This window comes from Micrasema longulum, unplaced genomic scaffold (genome assembly GCF_059751315.1).
Source record: "Micrasema longulum isolate JH-2025_06_02 unplaced genomic scaffold, ASM5975131v1 h1tg002396l, whole genome shotgun sequence".
Classification (NCBI taxonomy): domain Eukaryota; kingdom Metazoa; phylum Arthropoda; class Insecta; order Trichoptera; family Brachycentridae; genus Micrasema; species Micrasema longulum.
The window spans coordinates 69,501-93,039 of record NW_028279545.1 but is presented as its reverse complement, the minus strand read 5'-3'; the positions used below and the strand labels follow the sequence as shown (position 1 = coordinate 93,039).

Sequence of the window (23,539 nt, the reverse complement as noted above, 5' to 3'; positions counted from 1 at the left end):
ATTTCAGTAATTTAAAAAATTGTCGGCCTCGTGGTGTAGTGGTCAGCGCGTTGCCTGCCATGCAAGAGGTCTTTGGTTCGATTCCCGACGTGGTTGGTTTGAAATATTTATTTAATAAGGTGTTTTTACGCTTGAATATTTCATAATCCCTGAAGCGTAAGACTGATCATCTCACTTTCATGTAACAAAAATGATCAAGATTCGTTGAGATTGGTGTACCAACGCAGTGCCCTATGCACCACTAGGTGCGGAAAGGGAATGAAGAATTGTTTTTTAATTACTCCGCACGTAACGTCACTTCTCGTCGGAGTTTCTGATGTGTTGGCTTCCCGGAAACTGGAAATCTATCACAACACTCTATCATTGGTTAATCCGAGTAAACTTGTAATCAGTTTATATCATTAAAACCATTTTTATTATTTTTTTCATACATGTTCGAGAATCTTCGCCATACAATTAAATGCTCTAATTTTTACCGCGTGTAAGAAAACATTATATAGATCCAACTTCCCGTAGTACTAAACTTCCTCGTTGTAGGTACTTTAAATTTAGATACATTGTTTTATTTGTTTTAATTTGTCCCGACTATTCCGTCCCGGGTTTTATTTTAAGTTGAGACGTGAATGTAGAAAAAGTTTTTTTGCTGTAAATAATTATCAATTGAAATAATTAGTAAATCTATTCAGGTAATAATTTATTATAGTTTCAAATTTATTGCAATATGGAAGTCTAGGCATTTACAAATCTAAATACTTGTCATTGGCTGGTTTAAGTGGCCATTTTACACACTGGGGAACATTCATTATTCCAACCATGTTTGAATATCCACACATCCTCAACTCCTCCATCTGTTGACTTGCGTAAAGAAAGAGCTGAAACCTTCAATAATGTGATACCCACTACGCAGCACATGTAAATACCTGGCGGCCTCCGTGGTGTAGTGGTCAAGACGCTTGACTCACGCACGGAAGGTTCCGGGTTCGATTCCCGGTGAGAACACAAAAATTTAAAAAATGTGATTTTTCTCAAGCCTGGGTGCTCTGTGATGTAATTCACCACTGTAATTAGGCCTCCTGGCCTGTTGTGGTGCAAAAGAAAAAATGTAAAATGTAAATGTAAAAATACTTTTGAATTTTCAGACTTCTCTTTATACCAGTTATTGTGAGTCCAGCCTAGTCTACAAACTTTTGGACGTACTTAAAATACTGAATACTATCACGATAGTTTTCACAATGTGGTTCGACATTAAGTTTAAATATAATATATCATAAGCGTATAAAGAAAACTGACCAAGTAAAATTTTTGCGATTTTTAGATTTTTTCACCAAGTTTTAGAGCTGAGTGTTATCGTTTACTGAAAATAAACCAAGTCCACTTGTGTATATCTCTTTTTTTTACCAAATTCATAATTGTATATTTATCAAGTTAGTCCATAAACATCTGCTACAGTAGATATTGACAAAATCAAAACACTTTCACACTAACAATTGTAGTGACTTTGCTAATGCTTTGTCTATGTAAAGCAAAATAAACTTAAAATCAAAATTTTATTTAGTAATTTTATTGACATCTACGATTTAATTGCCTTGTACGAAACCTAAACTTATAAAATGAAAAAATTTGGATTATTTATTTTTTTAAAACATGCATTTCTTTTACCCGAGATTAAAAAAACAAAAATGAAACCCAGAAAATATACAACACATTCAGTAAAAGCTTAAAGCGATTAATGAATATAATTCATTATTATAAAAAGAAAATCATAAAGTAACTGTTTCATATAATAATCATACTAAAGGTTTAATAACCATTCACCATCTTTAAAAAAGTTCGAAAGGTTGGTTCTATAGGAACAATACCCTTTAAATATATTTGATACGTGGGAATAACCTATTGCCGAGTTCGCAGAGTCTGTTTAATATGGCATTACAAGTTACAAGTATACACTGTCCGTGAATTGTTGCTACAAAACGGTGGCACCTGTCTAGTAATCCTTCCAGTTTATTTATTTTCAAATATTTGTCTAGTAATTGTACTACCATTTCCCTCTCATTCTCCTTCTTCTCCTCCGAAAAACTCTGCGACCAAGAGTATACCGAGGATGCGGTTATAACTGACGATTCAGTCGGGGGTCTTCAGGTCACTGTAGATAAGTTAAATAGGTACTCCGCATGCATGGGTTTAAAAATAAATCTTGCAAAAACCCATGTACTGTGTAATACTTCGTGCTTTGATGCTCAAATCCCCTGACTATCAAACCAAATCATCGAAAGGGTGGAGAGTTTCAAATACCTGGGAGTATATGTTACATAAAGGGGCAGCTTTCAAAGAGAACTGAGAGTGCGGTTAAAGCTAGGGTTTCCTAGAACAGCGGTGCCCGTATCTTAACGGCCGTAGTGAACGATAATGCGGTAGACAGCCGTCGTAACGGTGATTAGAGAGTGGTTTCCTAAGAAAACAGTGTTATCAACAACGTTTTTCTAGGAAACCACTCTCTAATCACCGTTACGACGGCTGTCCAGCGCATCACCGTTCACTACGGCCGTTAAGATACGGGCACCGCTGTCCTAGGAAACCCTAGCTTTAGGGAGTAGCAGGCGCCAAATTTAATATTATGAAGGCTGTCTAGAGATCGGATTTTTACTCAGTGAAAACCAAATGCCGTCTACATAACGCCTACATAACACCGATTCTCCTCTACGAAAGCAAATCATGGCTAGGGTCACTAGGGTCCAAAACAGCGAAATTCTGAGTTTTGAGAATTGGTGTCTCAGAAGAATCTTGGGTGTGCGATGGTTTGACTTTGTGAGGAATCAAGTAATAAGAGAACGGACGCATCAAACTCCGGTTACAACTGTCGCCAAGCGAAAGCGATACAGTTGGCTAGGCCATATACTGCGGATGCCTACTGAGAGCCTTAACCACGCTTGCCTACTTTACAAGGCATCAGGTTCTTGACGTTCTGGACGTTCACTGCTGACTGTTCGTCGGCAGATTGTGTCAGAACTTCGGGACGAGAACCTGACTTGGGAGTCTCAAAGGATTTGGCAGCCGATAGAGATGCATGGAGGTTCTTTGTGGATACCATATGCTCCAACTAGGAAGCGGACATGGAATGATGATAATGAATAATAGCAAAACTATTCGCTTGTGACTTGTGACTAGGTTAAAATTTCAATCTTGATTTGCCAACTAACAAAAATTGTGATTAGGCCAGTTTTCCTTGTATTTATACATTTTTAGTAAAAAATATACATTAATCATCCCTATTAGAACAGACGACCAAAAATAGTATTGAACTTTTGTTTTTTTTAATTATTTCTTGAATAAATTTACAAACCATTAATTACGAACTTATATTTCACATATATAGATAAACCTTGTTTATTATCATTCAATATCTATTTATATATTTAATAAACAGATTGTAATATTGATTTTATAAATACTTAATTATACCTGTGCACATTGCAGTTGCAGATGCAAAACAATAAAGTGTATCGGTTATTGACTTTTAAAAACGACATTGATCGCCTGTTACTTGAGGTCACAGAGGACTTCGAGTCATTGCTCTTAGAAAACATTTTGACATAATCTGTTTCAATATATGTAAATCAAATACGATTAATATATGACTACATATAATCTTTAATTGAAAAAAACAACAAAAAAGTATAGTAAACGATATCAATGAGCAACATAAAATGTACAACTAAATTGACTGCCAAAAGACCACGGAGTGTATTAATTTTGGAAGAGCATATTAAGAGGGAACGCGGTCTCGTTTTTCTTCGTACAAACGTATTCTTGTGTTTTCTCCCTGGGTTATGGCACTAGAGCAGTGATTTTTTTTGCACATAATAGATATGTACCATTGGCTATGATGTTGCTTTTTTTTGATAAATTGTTTCTTATGGGAGTTGGGATCTTCCAAAAACCCATAAAAACGCTCAGTTTTATCTGTCATCTTCGGACGTACGGCATACGAACTAGATAAATAATTTTGAAAAATGAAAAAGTGAAATATGAATTCTGATTAGATTATTATTTCTTAAAAAAAAATAATTCGGTTTAGTTTTGATGTGTAGAAAATAGGACAATGAAACCTCAATTTTATCCAATTTAATTAGACATAATCAGTCCGACGCAATCCGAGTGACAACTATGTACAAATACCCATTCATAAAATTTCTTTTTCACCAAATTTCCTCTTAATCTCTCAAGGACAATACCTTTTTTAAGAAAAAGGTTAAGGGCAGGATTTTCTTAAGCGGTAGGAATTTAGGTAAGAAATTCCCTGGTAATTTTTTAAATATTTTACTTTTTCTTTTTTTTTTAACTGTAAAAAAAAGTTTCTGATTTTGTATAATATTTGTTGTGACATTTTGATTGAGTTTTTCCGCCTAATAAAATTTATCCGAGTGAAATGAAATTTCGATGATCACTAACAATTACACTCACCAATAATATTTTACTTTAAAATCTCTGGAAAAAAAGCATGTTTTATAATTTGTTAAAATTTTAGAAAAATACAATCCATTTTATGAAAGAAAAATTTCACAGGGGACGGATCGCGGGTTTAATCCAGCGATTACCACGTTGGACCCGGGTATAAGCGAGGAATAAGTAACTATGGTCGCTATCACAGCTTTATGCGAGATTTAAGAATTTTTCCTATTTTAAAAACGAAAAATCGAGCAATGAGGAACTTCAGCCCTACGGGAAATTGGATACAAAAAATGTTTTCTTACGCGGGGTAAAAATTAAAGCATTAAATTGTAGCGCAAAGTTTCTTGAAAATGTACAGAAAAAATAATAAAAAATATTTTGATAAAAACGCACTACTTTAAATGACGTCACTGGCTCATGTGAATTAACCTATGATCTGAGAGCTATGGAAGATTTCCGGTCTGCTTGTCGCTTCTGGACCAATAGGAAGAACTGAACGGGAATAAGCGGAAATGAACCTCTGACGTCACACGCGGAGTTATTTCAGAAATACAAAACTTTGAAAAATCGTAGCGCCGATAATACGATATGTGAAAATTAAAAAAAAAAAAATTGACTTAGTTTAACAGTCTATTAACGAATAAAACATTTGAAAAAAAACACTGAACTTCCTCATTGTTTTGCCTCACTAGGTTATTTTCAAACAAATAACAATGGTCCGATTATTCGTTTAAAAAATATTTATTAAATTAGTAGACTCAAATCAATGCTTGGTTCAAATAATAATATTAAGTTTAGATGCCTAATAATAATTTTGTATTTTTAAACGTAGTTAAAAGGTACACGTGTCCATAATACCTTTTCTTAGGTTACGAATCTCATTTTCTTACGTAGGTAATAATTATTCTTTGTACTTTTAAAATAATATAAGATTATTTATGAGGAGTCAACTTAGTCATATCCATAATGGTAAAGAGTATTTATTTTCTTAACAATAACCCTATTAGCTTCAATATGCGGAAATATTAACGAGATGATGAACGGCGACATTACACGTGTAGAAGGTATTAATTATTTATGTATTTAGTATTCACTTTGTAAAAAATGTTTCAATATTAATTTATGTACAAATATATTTTATGAACCCGGAAATGTGTTGAAAAAAAAGAACCATATCACCAGCCGAAATATTAATACAATATTTTGAGTTTGTTCAAATGTTTGTAGACAAATGCCTGGATGTCACCCCCTAGGGAGTCATTAAGATTAACAAATTGAAACAGGGATGGAGAACATTTTAGAAAAGGAAATTTCATTTACGGGGCTTGTGACCTGTCGTGGGCTGGTTTAAGTGGCCACTTTACACACTGAGTAGTATTCAACATTTTGCCTATGTTTGAACATCTATATTTCTTCAATTCGTCCATCTGTTGATTTTAGGAAAGTTTAAGAGCTGAAACATTTATTGTTGTGAAGAGATTTATGTGATCGAAATATTTCACATACTAGAAACCATTTTCTAATTTTTATGAATGTTACACAGTGTGTAAAGTGGCCACTTAAACCAGCCAACGGCAGGTCAGAAGCCCTGTAAATGCCTAGACTTCCATAGTCCCATCTCTAAAATGTTCTCCATCTGTGCTGTAATTTGTTAATCGAAATATTAATGTTTAACCGGTTTGGATGGTTCTAGTTCCCATAATAAACCATTTTTATTAAAACGAAATAAAAGGAACACGCCAGTGGTAAATATCTATGGTGTGTAAAAAAATCCCTGCTAGTACCATATAATAATCCAGCGAGAAAATACGGGAATACGTTTGTATGAAAAAAGTCGGACCGCGTTTCCTCTTAAGATTAAACATGATAAAAAAATATTTTGTAAAAACCGTTTGGATAAACGTAAAAAAGATGCAGTAACGTTTTATTGGTAAGCCTGGTGAACGATGAAAAAAACATTTACGCCACTAACTTTTTTCTACTTAGCCCGATGAGCTAAGACACGAAAAACTAAATTAAAAATCCAGAAGTGGTGCAATTGAAAAATATTTCTTAAATCTTTTTGATATTGATAATGTAGTTTATATAAGATGGTGTTTTATGATTCTTCTAAAATAATGTTTTCTTTTTATTTCGGATGTATTATTGGTTGGAAGAAATTGCCATTTGGCAATAAGCCCGCCAATGTACAAATAACATTATGTACAAAAAGTTAAATAAATAAATAAAAAAATAAAAAATTGTATGATATTATGTAATGTCAAAAAAATGTTTTTTTCTTATGCACGGTCCCAAATGAGTTTCTAATAACTCCTGGGAGTATAATATGTAATTTTTGGATTACATGTTTTATTAATAATAAAAATAAATAAAAAAAATACTTAATAAATTGAAGATTTTAAAAACTTTGAATATGCTAATAGTAAAGATCTACATTTCGCCGAAAACCGCACGTAAATCGGTATAGTAGTTATTTAGTCCATCGAGGACACAAATACAAACATTGCCTTTTGTATATGTAGATTATATTAATTGTGAAAAATTTATCCGGAGAAAAAAAATATATACGTAACAATCGTGATTTTTGCTTATTTGAAAATATTTAAAAAATTGCCAAATCACTTACCCATACTTACCGTAAAATTAACCATCTATGTGCCATCGAACTATGAAGTAGGAACATAATATGAACGTAGTTATGCAGAAAGCAGCCAGTCATGGAAAAGTGAAACTGAGATAAAGCACCTTTGTGAAATGAGTGAATAAAAAAATTTACACAACAGTTGGAATGTTTTTGACTTTAACAAATGATAAACAACGAGTATATTAGTTAATTTTATATTACAAACAATAATCTAGTTCTATGTTCGACCAGTTTTAATGATTTTTAAAATTAGTGCTGTGGGTGTTTTCTGCAAATTGAGAAATGCCGTTTTTGTGATGGACACCATTTTCAAAAGGTGATTAAAACAATTTCTTGTATGAAAGCGGTCTGGCTGTTTTTAGCAGGACATAGAATTGACCTTACGGCACCCGATAACATCAATATCGCATTTTTTCAAAATTGTGCTTTCTGCATAACTACGTTCATATTATATGCCTAGTACGTACTTAGTATTTAGTACGTTACTACGTACCTACCCACGTTTGCTTCCTACAAACGTGTTAATATTTTAAATGCGTGGTGATAATTTAAATTCTTAAAATTGTAGACGATGTTTAGAGATACACCTAGCCTTATACATTTTAAATAGATTTTACAATATCACATACCTACATAGATAGCAATTGAGGAAGCAATTTGTTACGTTATCTGGTCTTTGTCAACAGTCAACAGTCAACAGGTACACAGCTACATAAAAACAAGAACTTTTGTGTTATTATTTATGTGTTACGAAGTAACTGCGTAAATAGTAATTTCAGTCATCATTAATCATCATTCCCTTTCCGCACCTAGTAGTGGTGGATAGGGCACTTGCTTTGGTACCTACACCAACCGCAGCGTATCTCCACTTCTCCAGGGGCCCAGATTGTAATGCAAATTTGTTGCAACCGAGAGTAAAAACATTTTGAGGAGGGGATATGGAAGTCTAGGCATTTACATGGCTTGAATGTATGATGTATGCCTGGAGAGCGAATTGGCGATGAACGAAATTGAGTCAAAAGTGATAGTATTTGAAAGGGATAGTGAGGTTACTGACTGCATAATAAATGTAAACACCGAATGTCTCGAGCAAGTAGAAGAATTTGTGTATCTGGGAACCATGTTATCAAGAGATGGAAGAGTAGGAAAAGAAGAGTGAATGCGGGCAACAAAATGAACGGAGCACTGAGCACTAAGCACAGTAATTTCTAATAAAAATATGTCAATCGAAGCTAAACTGGCAGTGCACAACGGAGTTTTAGTCTCAACACTTATGTATGGAAGTGAAACATGGAACGGGCAAAGGAAGGATGAAAGCCGAGTGAACGCGGCTGAAATGCGATCTCTTAGACGAATGTGTGGGAAATCAATGTATGACAGGGTTACGAATGATGAAATCAGGCGAGAGTGTAAATCTGATTCAAGTATAATTGATAAGATTAAGAAAGGGTCTCTGAGATGGTTTGGTCACGTAGAACGAATGGACGACGAAAGAATGGTAAAACAAATATATATGGCGAAAATAAATGGCAACGTGAGACGAGGACGACCGAGGAAGACGTGGAATGATCAGATAAACTAAAATCTTAAGTCTGGTCATGTCAAAAACAGACAGAACCGAAGGGCATGTATGATAAGATGTATGAATGTGGAAGAAGCTAGGAATATATGCCAGGATAGACGTGTGTGGCGGTCCATTCTCTCTGCCTACCCCTACGGGGAAATGGCGTGATGGTAGTAGTGTAGTAATGACTTGTCATTGCCAGGTTTAAGTGGCCACTTAACACACCGTGTAATATTAACCATTCTGCATAAGTTCAAACATTCACATTTGGTTTTATTACAATTGACTATACAGTCAATGTTCAGAGCTTACTTCTTTCACTCCTTGATTATGCAGATGTACGTTATCTAGCTAGCTAGATACCAATTCTGAATTGCTTGGTATGTTGGAATTATTGTAGAATGTATGTATAAGTTATATCTTTAATCTTAGCGAATTCGACCACATATCAGAATATCGCACGCAACTACACTGGCTCAGTAACATGCGTAGAAGAAACATTCGCATTCTATCACTTCGCAATGTTTTAATTTATTTTTTATATTTGTTTATTTTTCCATACATATATTTACAATTACAAAAGTACGCTTCAAAAAATACATCTTAAAATAAAGCTAAAACATAATTTTGAAAAAATGCCCAAAAAAACTTTAGCGTCTTAGCGTGGGTTTCATATAAACGTATTCCCGTATTTTCTCTCTGGATTATTATATGGTACTAGAGCAGGGATTTTTTTACACACTACAGATATTTATTATTGGCGTGTTCCTTTTATTTCGTTTTGATAAAAATGGTTTATCACGGGAACTAGAATCATCCAAACCCGTAAAAAATCACAGTTTTATCTGCTGTCTTGGGGCGCATGGTATAACTATTTTTGAAAAACGCAAAACGTACTGATACATAAAATTTTATTGCGATACTCTGTCAAAAAAATAACTAAATCGGTTCAGTTTTGAGGTGCGGAAAACGGGACAACGAAACGTCGATTTTGTCTATTATAACAAAAGGTCTGACATGCAGTTGTCTTTTTCGCACAGTATCGGGGAGACATCTACAAGACAGTGACAGGAAAACAATGTTCGAATACCTATTTATCAAAATTCTCTATCCTCACAACCGAAACACAAAAATAATCATGTATTTGTAAGTATATAACTTTAACTAAATACAATAATTGAAATCAGACTTTCGAGTGTTAATTTGATATATATATGAGTATGTACGCAAATCTAGTTATTACTTATTTCATTATTACTAGATTTGCGTACATACTCATATATAATTTTCTATGGGCTATTATCACGGTTTTTTTTTATTAGCTAATAAATTAATTTGAAAAATCACAAGACAATCGGTACTACTCTTATTAAAATCCGTTAAGAAATAAGGGAGATATAAAGGATTAAAGTCTAGTCATTTGAATATAAATAAAAACAGACAATTCATGACGTCACCAAGTTTGACGTCAACGTATGCGAAGATAGTTTTTACGTAAAAATTTATGATTCGAGTAGAGTAAGTGGAATGGGGTGACTTTGTTCAGTTTCGAACTTCAAACCTTCGTAAAAGAAAAATTAAAATTCTTATTTTTTAAATGAGAAAATTTTATATTGTGTGAGCGAAAAAATAGTAAAAACTTTGTGATCAAAGTCAACCCTTCGAGTAGGGTCGCTTTGATACATCATGATTTTATGCGTTTGTTTTGAACATTTCATTTTATTTTTTACTTTATTTAGATAAAAAATATAAGTATACAACGTGTACAACATTACTACTAAATACAATTTTATATTAATTTAATACATATATTTACATTAACGTTTCGCTTTACGTAAAAAAAAAAACTATTCTTGAGTATAAAATGGGGAGTGACGTTTTACAATAATTTGTTTATTTTATTTTTAATCGGTAAAAATTTTTAGTATAACATATAAATTATAAAAAAAACGGTGTTTTAAGTCAGTGCTACACAAAAAAGAATTATAAATATAACTTTTCACATCTTTTTTAATTATATTATCCATCCTCCGATAGTAAATTACTTGCAAAAAAAAAACACTCAGGTATCAGCAAATTATGATTAGGCGTGTATTTAATAAGCGTTTAAGTCAAATCTCATGAAATAATCAAAAATAATATACTTTAATTCCACATAAAACAAAAATTATTTTTCTAATTATTGTAAACAAAAAAAATGAATTTTTATAAATATTTAAAAATAATAATTGAAATATAAAGCAAAATTAAAATATAAATCAAGAAAAATATTATGGTGATTAAAAAAATGTATTTAAGAAATATTTTAAATAATTGATAAAGACATAATATACCTTGCTTTTTGATGGAATAAAATTATCAGTGAATGAATGTATTATTGTGTATAGGAATTTGTTCATTGACTGACATTATTATCGAAACATAATGAGAGGTTATTGTGTTCTTTTTATTTGGTGAAAACTTATCTTTCACAGCTTTGAAAACATTTATTTTACCGAATGAATTAGAATCCATTACTTTATTCCAGGAAAGCAATTATTTTATCTGTTTATCTGTTTCTTACAAAGACGTGAAACATACTTAGGAAATTAATATTGGCCATATTCAACAATGTTCGACAAAATTTCACAAGAAGTGCAATTGAGGTGTATGAGGTTTTTTTACAACCATTTCGTAACAATTATCTGATTTACTAGATGAATAACTTCACCGTTATCATTCGAGAACGAAGCTTCACATTTATTTGCTCACCTTTAAAAGAAAATCTTTAAGACTAGTTCATTTGAATCATAATATTTTTTATTTATATTCTGAAATACCGTATGTTAAGGGAAAATCCCCAGTCCTCACATTTTGGTAAATAAAATTTTCCTTCTGTTCTGGAAAACTGGCTTAAATGATTTGAAGGATGTTTAACTTTATATTATTCATTGTATAGTGTTTCAAATAATATTTTGTAATGGTTGGAAGCAACCCGAATTTTTGTAACAGCTTTTCTTAGTATTTGAGCAAAATATTTTTTTGTAGGCCCTGTTTCAAAACTTTTATTAATAAGTTCGAATCATGTCGCTCTAAAAAAAAAGATGTATATAAAATGATCAATTTCAGCTCATTTTAGAAAACTTCTTATTATTCGTTAAATAAAAATTAAAATATTAAAACAATCATAATAATGGACACTCGGCGATATAAGTACCAGTAATGTCAAGACAATGCAAATTACGAAATTACTTGTATCATTAAAAAAAGTCTATTACTAAATTTTTAAAAATTAAAAAATATCTTGACGATTCCACTTCAAACATTTTGAAATCTTACTTTAAATAAAGTTATATAACAATTTCATTTAAATCGTATTCCGTATTACCATTAAAAAAACAGTTAAAATTGACCGAAATTTAATAATGATCAGTAGTTATAGAGATAAATATAAACAATATATCCACTGATCAAAGTCGCCTTACGATTTAAATGTCGCCCCATTTTACGGTCGCCATTTATTTCAAGGTTGGCTAGAGAAGGGGAAAAAAATCATAGAGAGCAATACGCGTCGTTTCAATTTCTATTCGGATTACCAACATTTAAAACAAATGCACGATTCGTGGTGTACTGTTGGGTGGGTTTGGATGATCGAATTTATTACCAACCGAATAGAAACGCTTTTCAGAGATGTTGAAAATAGTAAACGAAATTTATGAATGAAATTATTGATTATTAGAGCTTTTATAAACACTAAAGGAGTCTTTGAGAAATCCTTTATATGTACAATGTGTTAAATCCGATATTCCTCCCGGGTGATAATACCCTATTGCAAAGCGTTGGCGGGTTCAGCTCGTACATAAATAAATTCGAATTTGTGCATTCCTGTGGCTCGGATCTAAAGAGCAAAATGCCGTAAATCGCAATTGTTGGGGCCAAAACTAAATTGAGCAATATTTCGTTTATTAAATAATTCTTTACAGAACGCATTTAAATTACTAACTTCGTTCCGAAGATTTGTCGGGTTGAAATAATACTTTACAAAGAACGCTTTATTGGTCAATTTTGTATACCGACTAGCAATTTCGGATGTTATTTTTTTGCTTTGCAACGTGTTTATTTCAAAAGTGTCGTATATCGTGAATTATTGTTTTATGCCCTTTTAAATGTTGTTTACTGTAGTTGAGATATTTATTTTTCTGTGTATACTTTGTACCCTTGTATTTTTTTATGTAATATTTTAAAGAACCGGGCATTTGTCCTATACTTAAGTGTTAAGATCCTAGTTTAGTTTATTGTTTTGTGTCCAGGATGTCACATATAATTTAATTTATTGAGGAAGAGAAATCTTGTAATTGTTTGAAAAGGTCTTAGAAATATTTTGTTTGGCAGTAAAATGTCAGTATTTTTTGTAGAATGCAATTGAAATAGGTTTTGAAAAGCTTGTGAGAGAGGAACAAGCTTTAGTCTTCATTTTGAAGTCTGCAAGTGCGCTTGTAGAGTTGCTGACGGAAAGTCAGACCGTAGCAGGCGAGGAGTGTACGCATCCTCGAGTGTTACGTGCATTAGGTAAATGTGTACCTATGTAATCATTTAAAGAAACAGCGGTTATCTTTTAGAACAGTTACAATAATGATTATTTCTGTGACATTCAATAGTGAGCCTCTAGAGACGATGACGGAAGGTCCTAAGTGACAGGCGAGGTTTGTACGCATCCTCGAGTGTTACGATTTACGAGTGTGAGGGTGTGATTGACCCTGTGGTTTTATTTGAGCTGATTTGTGTATTTAATGACTATGTGCCCGCTCAACTTTTTCAGACTATTTTCAATTTAGATTTATGTGACATTGCGGAATTAGATAATAAATAATATTTTGAAGACTCTGTGTCTCTTTTTCTTCGTTCGCATGTCACCCGAGATTGGCGAGACCGTCGAAGCGAGAACCCTGCACCAGCTGGCGTGAACAGCAATATTACGGGAGAATAATTTTCCAACCCTTTGGTGTCGTTATAAATGAACTGTTTGGCGTGTTTGAAACGAATATACAAAATGTTAGCATAATAAAGTAGACGAAATCTGACATTGGCTCTTTTAGATCCATGCCACAAATTTAATACTACGCGAAAACGTGAAACGTGACTATGGTGTGATTATTTAAATAAGTGCAAGATTTTATTGCTTTTGAACCGTATTAACAGCGCATTTGAATCACTTAAAAAACTTACTTAAACATGTCCAGCAAATTAAATGGCACAGTATATTAAAAACTTCTTCTTAATGTTTTATTTCCTGATAACAACATTTTAAATTTATCTCCTGCTTAAATTTTATTTTGACTATTAATTTTATCCTTTAGTTTTAACTTTTTAATTTTAAAGTTTTTTTTTTAACTTTCAATTTCAACTCGTATTTTTTACTTGTTCAAATGTACATCTACTACCTGCATCTAATTAATTATTGTTGGTTGTGAATTTTTACTAAGAAATATAAATGTTCATGGAAGCAGAGAGAGAGGGGAGGAAAGTATAGTTGGAGCTATACAATGTATTTTCCCTTTTATGTACTTTTTATTTAATATTTATATTTTTATACATTACTTTTTTAGAATTTAATTATTTTTTCCCCTCGCCTCCTGCATTCATAATAAATTAATGTGAAATCTGTAATTGGTTTTACTTTTTTTAATTGTTATTTTGTACCTTGTATGATTTTCTCAATAAATAAACAACGGTCTGATGACTGGAGCTCGGATAAATGGATTTCTACTGAACATTAAAGCTCTGTCTATCGTTCCTCGAAAATAATTTTCCCTGATATGTCGTTTATTTCTTCTTACTCCGAATTAATTTCATCCAAAACACAAAAATATATGGCACCAATCATTTCTCCGTCCACCATTTTACCGGATTAATTGTTTGAATTACTGGCGTAATTTACACATTTTTGTGTTTCGTCCAAATATTTGGAGACACTCTTTAACAGTGCGCTGTACATTTGAGAGAGAGAAACAGTCGGCGCCAATGAAGAGGATCCGCCGCGCCGGCCGTACCTTCATTTTCAGATGCATGCAAATTTGTAAAGCCAAAAATATCCTGTTGTCTAACGGAAATAAAACGGCCAAAAAAACGATTAATGTCTGTGAAACATTATCTCCTTTATTTATTTTTTTTCTTTCCCAGCCAATAAAAAATTAAAAAGAAGAAGGTTTTTTTGTTTCTGTTCAGATTCCTAATTTTAATATTTTATTTAAATACATTTATTTACATCTGAAACTAGTAGCCTTTTTAAAATTTCAACTAGCCAATGGTAATGCAGGTTAGAAGGGCAATAATTGTTTTCTAGCATTCATAGTTTATTTCAATAGGTCCTTTTAAAAACGATAGATAGATTTTGTTGATAAATTGTTTCTTATAGGAGCTAGAATCGTCCAAAAACCCTTAAAAGCGCCCAGATTTATCTGCCGTCTTCGGAGGTACGGTATAAAAATATGAGAAATATTTTTTAAAGCGCAAAAGGTAGGGACCACAGATAATATATCTATTTAGTGGTACGGACATAAACATTCCATTCTGTATTATAAGGATAAGAAAAAATGAAGGCCTGAAAATCAAACAAAAAATCCTCAAAATAACATGATTATCTTGTAAAGTCGTGTGAATGAGGTCCTGCAGCGCAATTCTGAACGCTCACGCTCTAGAAAAACCGTTGATAGCACGTTATTTTCATGAGAATTGCATGCTACTAACGCTTTCTCTACCCCCTAGAGAGCGCGTTCAGAATCGCACTACTGACCTTGGTTTCCAAACGAGATTATCATGAAAAGTGTTAAATAATAATAATAACCACTAGAGGCATCTATATTATTACAGTATTTACTAATCATCATCGCATTGTATCTCTATGTTAATATATGTTAAACAGCAATCGATTCAACCTTAACGAGTTAATTTGTTTATGTGTACATCGTATATTCGCAAAACATCGAAGGGAAATGGTTTCTCTGGCCTTAGAGGAAAATGGCGTCAAAATGGCGACACGTGTATGTCGTGTATACTGTATACTATATGGAGAAAGTAGATCGAACGCAACCGGTGCAGTGCCGGTGTCTACGAATGGCCATTAGGAGATATTATAAAAATCATATTAACACATAGTTTCATTACGATATCCACTCTCATTATAAACTGGTTAGTGAGTAGTACAAGTGCAAGCGAAAAAATACGACTTGGCATGACAGCTACATAAATGTGCACAATATTAATGGAGACGCAACGCAAGAATCACTTTTTTTCTATCGTAAATATTCAAAGATATACCTCAGTATTCTTTTTGAAAAGTCACCCTAGACCTTACATTTTTATAATTCTCTAAGCCTAAGACCAAGATAATTTTATATTTTCATTAATTTTGTAAACGGTAAAGTAGCTACTTGGCAATTTTCAGTCATGTTAGACTGGTTTACACGTTTCTCGTTCTAAAAATAGCTAAATTCTAATTTTCACTCAGTTTTTATTTTAAAACGAGAGCATTGATTTTTAAAAACAATTATTTAAGTTTATAGATAGAACAACAAAGATGGAGAGTGATCATTTTACAAACTGTGTAAAATTCGCCATTCTGCCTATGTTAGAACATACATAGGTATATCTTTCATTCGTCTACCTGTTGATTTTTTTAAGAAAATGAGCCAAAACCTTTATTGAAATGGGTGAGATTATTATGAGATTATTATTAATGAGATAATTATTATTATTTTTAAAAGGCAACGCCAATGCGTAAATAGGCGACTAAAGAGCTGTAATTACGTATTATTATTATTTACAGTAATTTCCAGATATGAATAGGTTTTTAGGTACCTAAAAACTGTAAATTCTGGAATCTCAAACTACCTACTTATTTAGTACTACTTTATTTACTACTTTTACTTTTTTTCATCAAAAATGTATTTTTGCTCCAAATAGGCAATAGGGTAGCATATATTAATTTTAAGCATATTTTTTTTGCAGTTGAACAATAAAAAAATGTGTCCTCACTGGGGTAACCCGTGCCGAAGACACTTACCAATATACTTTTTATTTTTACATGCGACATGCAAGAATACACAACATAGAAAAATATAATGGGTATACAGATATAAACTTACAAATTTTTAAAATATCTAAATAGTATTTATTTTATAAAACTTTTCAATAAATAAAAACATTAACTGTACATTTGTTAAGTAGATATTTAAATAAATTTAAAAAAATATCTACATAATTACTTTTATTTTTTCAAAAGAAATATTTACTGCCATCTGTTGAACAACTAGACAACAAATTAATTTTTGATGACTAATGAAATACTGTATTATAATTAAAATCCAACTATTTTTGAAATGCCATTACGAAATAAACAGAGAAAATTGTTTGTTGTATTGACAGCACTTTAAATAAATAATGTTCATATCGGCCATCCATTGATCAACATAAATGTAAAACGTCATCTAGCGATGTGATAAGGAACTCTATCATCAAATTCCAAACACCCTCATGTTGGCATCATGTCAAAAATAATCAGATGATGTACGTCGCGACGTCATTCGAAATTCGAAATCTTTTTGTCAAAAATCCGACAAACGTATTTGAAGAAAATCTCATTCTGTTAGAGGGTAAAGTGAGACAACGAATATTTCAGTTAGCAATTTCCTAGGCCAATTTTCTAGAACGTACTACGTGAAGTCAGCTTATATTGCGCGTTGTGTATCGCGCTGGGAGTTAGATAACAAATTTTAGTGATTCGCCGCAAAAGTTTCAGACGGGTCCCTCTCGTTTCGTAACATTTTTGTGTAGAATTTTGATATAACTCAAAATGCCTCGTCGTGGAAGGTCCGCAAGCCCACCGCCAGCTCCCAGGAGGTAAATATATTGTGAAATGCGTGGTGAATGTATTAGTGAAAAGGGTTATATGCTAAACGTGCTTTTGACTTTCAGGGCTGCTCCTCCTCCATCGGTGCCCGCTAGGGCTCCAGCCCCAGCTAGTACTCCAATGGTGGCTCCGACTGCTCAACCTCAACAGCCCAGCATGTTTGCCCAAATGGCTGCCACAGCTGGAGGAGTTGCTGTAGGATCCGCCGTGGTAAGTCATAAGTGACCTATCGATAATGATAGCCTTTGTAATAAAGTACTTATAAACCTGACGAAAGAAATCCTGTTTAGCGATTTCTATTTATTTTATCCGAAGGTTATTTTGAAATCGACTGCATCGGTTGTGAACTAATGATATCGTTCATCCATTTTGAGGTTATGAAAACTGACATTATGTTTACTGTTATCAATGTTTACCCCATGACGTGCTATTTGAGTTGTCAGTTTATTATACCTACTCATTATATAAACAGCTTCATTAATAACATTTTTTTAATTTGTAAAAACTGCATTTTAAAAATTGTTTTGAAAAAGTCCAAAGTCAAACTTTGTGAACTGTCGAGAAAATTACGACATATTTAATAGAATTATTTTGTAATTCACTATCACATACTACTACGTGAAGTACGTTTCTACAGTAGAAAATAGTTCACAATTTTATATTATTATTTTTTACACTAGTAATAACCAAACATGAGTGCTTCTATTTACACTGAATTTTATGTGTTTATTTCACAGTCATTCTTATATAAGTACTTGTATATTGTAAGAAATTTATTGATCTTATTTAAATAATGGTTCATTTCTACATTTGTCAATTTCTTATGATATTTCACCATCTTTTCATCTCGAGGCTAAGATAATGGCTTAGTGCCAATATTTTACTGTTACTAGAATACTGCTGAATCATTTTGAGTACCTACAACTTAGTATAGCCGGAACTAGTATCTGTAAAAAATCCTGAAAGCATGTTGTTGCCACGTGTCATGATGATGTCGCAAAATGAGAAAATGCGCACTGTTATTCTTTTGTAGACAATCAGAGTGGATATAAACTGTACTTTGATCATCTTCCTACCTCTATGGTAAAATTGTGATAAAAAATGACACGAAGAGTCAGCATTCCAATCGATGGGACAAATTATTGCTTCTTTTATGTACAGAGTGCCCTTGAGATAATTTTACATAAAAATATGTTTATTAAATCATTAAAAAAATTGTTATCAAAAAGCTCAACAGTTTTCTGATATTAATTGTTTCTCCAATAACACATTATTTATTGAAGCGGTAAATAACTTGGGGCCTCACTTATAGACCTGGTATAAAGTTACACCTCGAGGCATAGTGGTAAAATAAGGATGAGAATACCATCCTTATTCTATCACTGTAAGAAGGATGGTATTCCCATCCTTATTCTGCGACTATGCCTAGGCATATACCAGGTTTATAAGTAAGGCCTTTGAAATACATTTCATATAAATAAATCAAAACTAGTTTTTTTGGTTAAACTTCTAATGCATTGTAGTGAAACACGCTGACCACTACAACATGAAGCGGACAATTGAATATGCGAAAAAATACATATTTGTTTTTTTTTATTATTTTTTTTATTATTATTATTTTTTGCACCACAACAGGCCAAGGAGACCCAATTTCAGTGGTGAATTACATCACAGAAACCCAGGCTTGAGAAATATCACATTTTATTTTTTGTGTTCTCACCGGGAATCGAACCCGGAACTTCCCTTTGTGAGTCAAGCGTCTTGACCGCTTATATAGATAGTTTTATAGATATCAATGTAGTGATTGAGAATATATTTGAGAAGAAAATATGGAAGTCAATGCTTTCAGAGGGTTTATGACTTTCGTTTATTTTTTTTAAATGAATGTACATATTAAACCTAGGTCAATGTTTTTTTTTTTTTTTGTTTTAAGATAAACGTTAGTTTGAAAGTTAGTTTTAAACAAAGTACAAGTAATCGTCGACTGGACCTATGCAACTTATGACTGTTGGACTTTACGACTACAATCCGCGATCAATTATCCGCCTTTCCACAAATAATTGAGGCGATAGCGGTCCAAGCATTTTTTTGAGCCCTCCAGAGATGCCTATAAAAAGGAAAATGTCAATTTCTCAACCTGCCAAGAAGCAATGAAAGGTTATTGAAATATAGATAGATGTAGAGTTTATATTTGAAGCACTAACTTTGTGGTTATTCATTAAAATAAAATAAATAAAACAACTTTGTTTTTAACCACTAACTTTTTTTTTTCTACCGACCGGTTTCAAAGCAAACAAGCTTCTTCGTAAAGGTTTACGTAACTAATGGTTAAAAACAAAGTTGTTTTTATTTATTTTACTATAGATAAATGTTTTCAAAATTCAATGTTAAAATCTCAAATTGATTTTTTTGCAGATTTATGATTTTGTGCATTGCTTCTATGATTATACAGGGTGTTCATAAAAACTGTCACATCCGAAACCACGATAATCAGTATGAGCAAGTAGACATATTGGCACATTAAAATATTTATTTAGAACTAATAAAATTTAAAAAAATAAAAAAAAGCAAATGGTTGCTTTACTTCTTCAGGGGAGAAACGGGGGGGGAGTCTGATACTGCGCCGCGCTCCCCTCAGTTCTCCCCCGCAGAAGTAAGCAACCATTTGTTTTTTTTTTAATATTTTATTTTTTTTAAATTTCTTTGTTCTAAATATTTTTTTAAATATGCTAATACGTTTTCTTGCCGATATTGATCATCGTGGTTTCGGATGTGACAGGGTTTAAAGAACACCTGTATATTACGTGTAAATGTTCTGCACTATTGCTTCTTCCAATTCTTATTTAGATTTTATTTTGAACCACATTTTTGTCACAGGGACACGTTGCCGGGCACGCTCTGACTGGCATGTTCTCAGGAGGCTCGGACAGCCAGCCGCAGCAAGCGCAGGCTGCAGCCCCCGCACAGGCGTACCAATCCCCCGCGGGGGCCACGGAGCCCTCCGGAGCTTGCGCTTGGGAGATTAAGCAGTTCCTGCAGTGCGCCCAGGGACAGTCCGACCTCAGCCTCTGCGAAGGCTTCAACGAGGCCCTTCGCCAGTGCAAACAATCTAACCGTATGTTCTAAATTGGATGCTGAGTCAATATTCACATTTCTCTTCATCAGCTAGTTTTATTTGTGTATATTTACACTACAGACCTGTGGCAAGTTACTCCGATCCATTTTAATCTTGTTATTTACCTAAATATTTTAATTTTGAGTCAATTTTCAACGAGTTGTAAATAATTCATTATTCGAAAACGGATATCAGTTGGGGTAGAGTGGTATTCGAACCTCAGACTTCTAAGCCGTGCTTCCGCGACACTAGCCACGAGACCACAGCCCGATTTTTATTTTTGCTTACTCTATGCAGGATTTTAACCATGTTTGTTTTCAAAGAACATTTTTCATTTTGATGTTAAACTATCAAAACTAAGCCAGTCCAAAATTGATCAGTATGCAATGTTGCTAACTACATTAACATAAAATATTAAAATCTTTAGTGTCAGTCACAAATAACCTATTTAGTACATGTAACAATAAATCATTTGAATAAATCCGTAGCACGTGACAACAAAATAAATTATTTTAATTAAATTACAAATTTAAAAGCTTCAATTAAATTAATTTAACAATAGAATCACCATGTAAAGCGCCCTTGAGGTATTTTATTACGAAAATGGCGCTATATAAGTTATCCATAATAAATAAATAAACAAATAATTTTCAATAAACCAACTTTGGGAGGTCGCTTCTTTTCTGCAGTGTAAATAAATACTTAGTTTACTCTATTATTAGGGCTCATAATCCATGAAATCTCGCATGTTTTATGATTGAGTTGTAAGCTTGTACTTTGAATTCCTATTCTGACAATTTGGTTTTCTGCTCTTATCCTATTCCAAAGCTAACATCAGAATTTTTTGACCACGGATCATTAAATCTAATGTGTTTTTTTTTTTTTTTTTTAATAAAGCAATCGCCAAATTTTGGTTTGTTAAAGTCAGATGCAACAAAGTCCAAGCTGAAAAATATTCCTTACTAAAAGATATGAAGATGCCCATTAGAGGGTGAAAGCGCTAATTGGTCAAAATAAATAAGTGGAAGTGCACCAAGTATTTTTAAATTAATATCTTATATGTAAATATAAGTTATTACATCATAACTATAAGGTATTAATTTTTTTGCAAAGTATTCCAAAAAGCATCAATAGTATATTGTTTTTTATTTATTTTTGATTAACATTTACATTATGCAGCAAGATACATACCCATTACATTTGTGTTTTTTTTTATGAATCATCTTTATTATTATATACAAATATTTTTTTTGTCATATTTTGTACATATTGTTTTCTCTTTTTGTTTCAGATATGTTGTAAACCAGAATAATTTCATAATTTTTGTCTATATATTTTTGAATCTTTTATTTTCGCTGCTTTTAGAATAATTTAACCAATAAGTTATTGTATCTTGCAATATATTATTTTGTGTTTAATTCTTTGAAGAATTGTCATAATCTAAAAATTATCATGTAGAAATGTTAATAGTGCAATTTTGTGTAGAACACTTTGGAAAATAAATGTGAAAATTCATTGTTACCCAATTGTTTTTCTTATTTTTAATACCCTTAATGAAAAACTAGCTATTCTTTTAAAAAATATATTTATTGCAACTTAAATGTGAAAAAATATGACAATTTTAATAATTTTCAACAGATGTTTGTACTTCATTGAAAATCAATAAACAATGTCAACCAATGCAAACATTTATATTTTGTTTGTATCGCAGTCATTCACAATATATTATTAACTCATACTGTACAAACCCTTAAAGGTCAAACAGCACTAGAGCATCACTACGCTTCAGCGGCGTTGCGCGACAAAATTTTGTATGGAGTGCCGTGCAATGTAACTCAGCTATATTGCTGTTTGTCAAAAAGAACATTCTGTGTTGCTGCGACACGATGCTCTAGTGCGGTTTGACCTTAGAATGCTCTTATTAATAATGAATTGATTGTGATAAAAATGACTATTATTGCGGTCCATTTAATTAGTGATAAAACTGACAAATTAAAAAAAACCTTTTGTGTAAGAAATGCATTATTTTACTTTTAGTGACAGATTTAAAGTATTGACAAAACAGGCCTCGATTTTACATGCATTTTAAATTTGAACATCACAAAATACATAGTAAAAAATATTAATGCTGTTAAATATAACGCCATTTACAATAATAATATTTTATCAAATAATGACAAGTTTTTCAAACATCTCCCTTGAACATACACATTTTCAGGTAAATTATATATCAGGTAATAAATAGAAATAATAATGTATTCCAATTAAATTATTATTTTATTTCATTATTATTAATTAATAACAGATAATGATTTAGATTCAGTATAAAAGATGTAAACATAATATGTATATCCTTAACAAACGCCTGCGCTGTCATTAAATGATAAATAGATAACATTTGAATTATAGCAAGTTTTCACAAGTTCAATTGTGGAAAAATGTGGGCTAAAATCATGTAAATGCAAAATAGGTACATAACCACAATAGTGCTCATGAAAACAAGCTTAGTGTTAAAATATTTTTTTGAGACTGAAATAATTTCAGAGAAATCGTAAAGCATATTCTGCACTAAAGGACTATTAGTTTTCTGCAGCATTATTACATAGTTTCATTAGCCACACGCCCATAGACGTAATGGACATTTAAATCATACAAAGAGAATATACATTTTAATAATTTGAAAAATATTATATAAAAATATGGTTCGTAAAAACCTTTCAATTTGTGAATAGTTAATCATTACACTTATTGCTATAGAATTTTATAATGAAATCAAATTGAAAATTGCATATTTAATTACAGAAGTATTTTATTTTTTTAGAATAAGAGTACCTTATTTTAACTACGTAACCTACATAAATTATATTATTCCATTCAGCA

General features: G+C 32.1%; 1 protein-coding gene across 1 annotated transcript; it reads left to right on the top strand.

Annotated features, from left to right (window-relative positions):
• The first annotated feature begins 17,019 nt into the window (after window positions 1–17,019).
• On the top strand, window positions 17,020–22,180 carry Chchd2 (Coiled-coil-helix-coiled-coil-helix domain containing 2). The gene is made up of 4 exons (XM_088240249.1): window positions 17,020–17,534; window positions 17,610–17,754; window positions 20,422–20,659; window positions 21,951–22,180. Exons 1-4 carry the CDS (start codon window positions 17,488–17,490, stop codon window positions 21,959–21,961), a joined length of 441 nt encoding a protein of 146 aa, XP_088096375.1. The 5' UTR covers window positions 17,020–17,487; the 3' UTR covers window positions 21,962–22,180.
• Window positions 22,181–23,539: the final 1,359 nt, after the last annotated feature.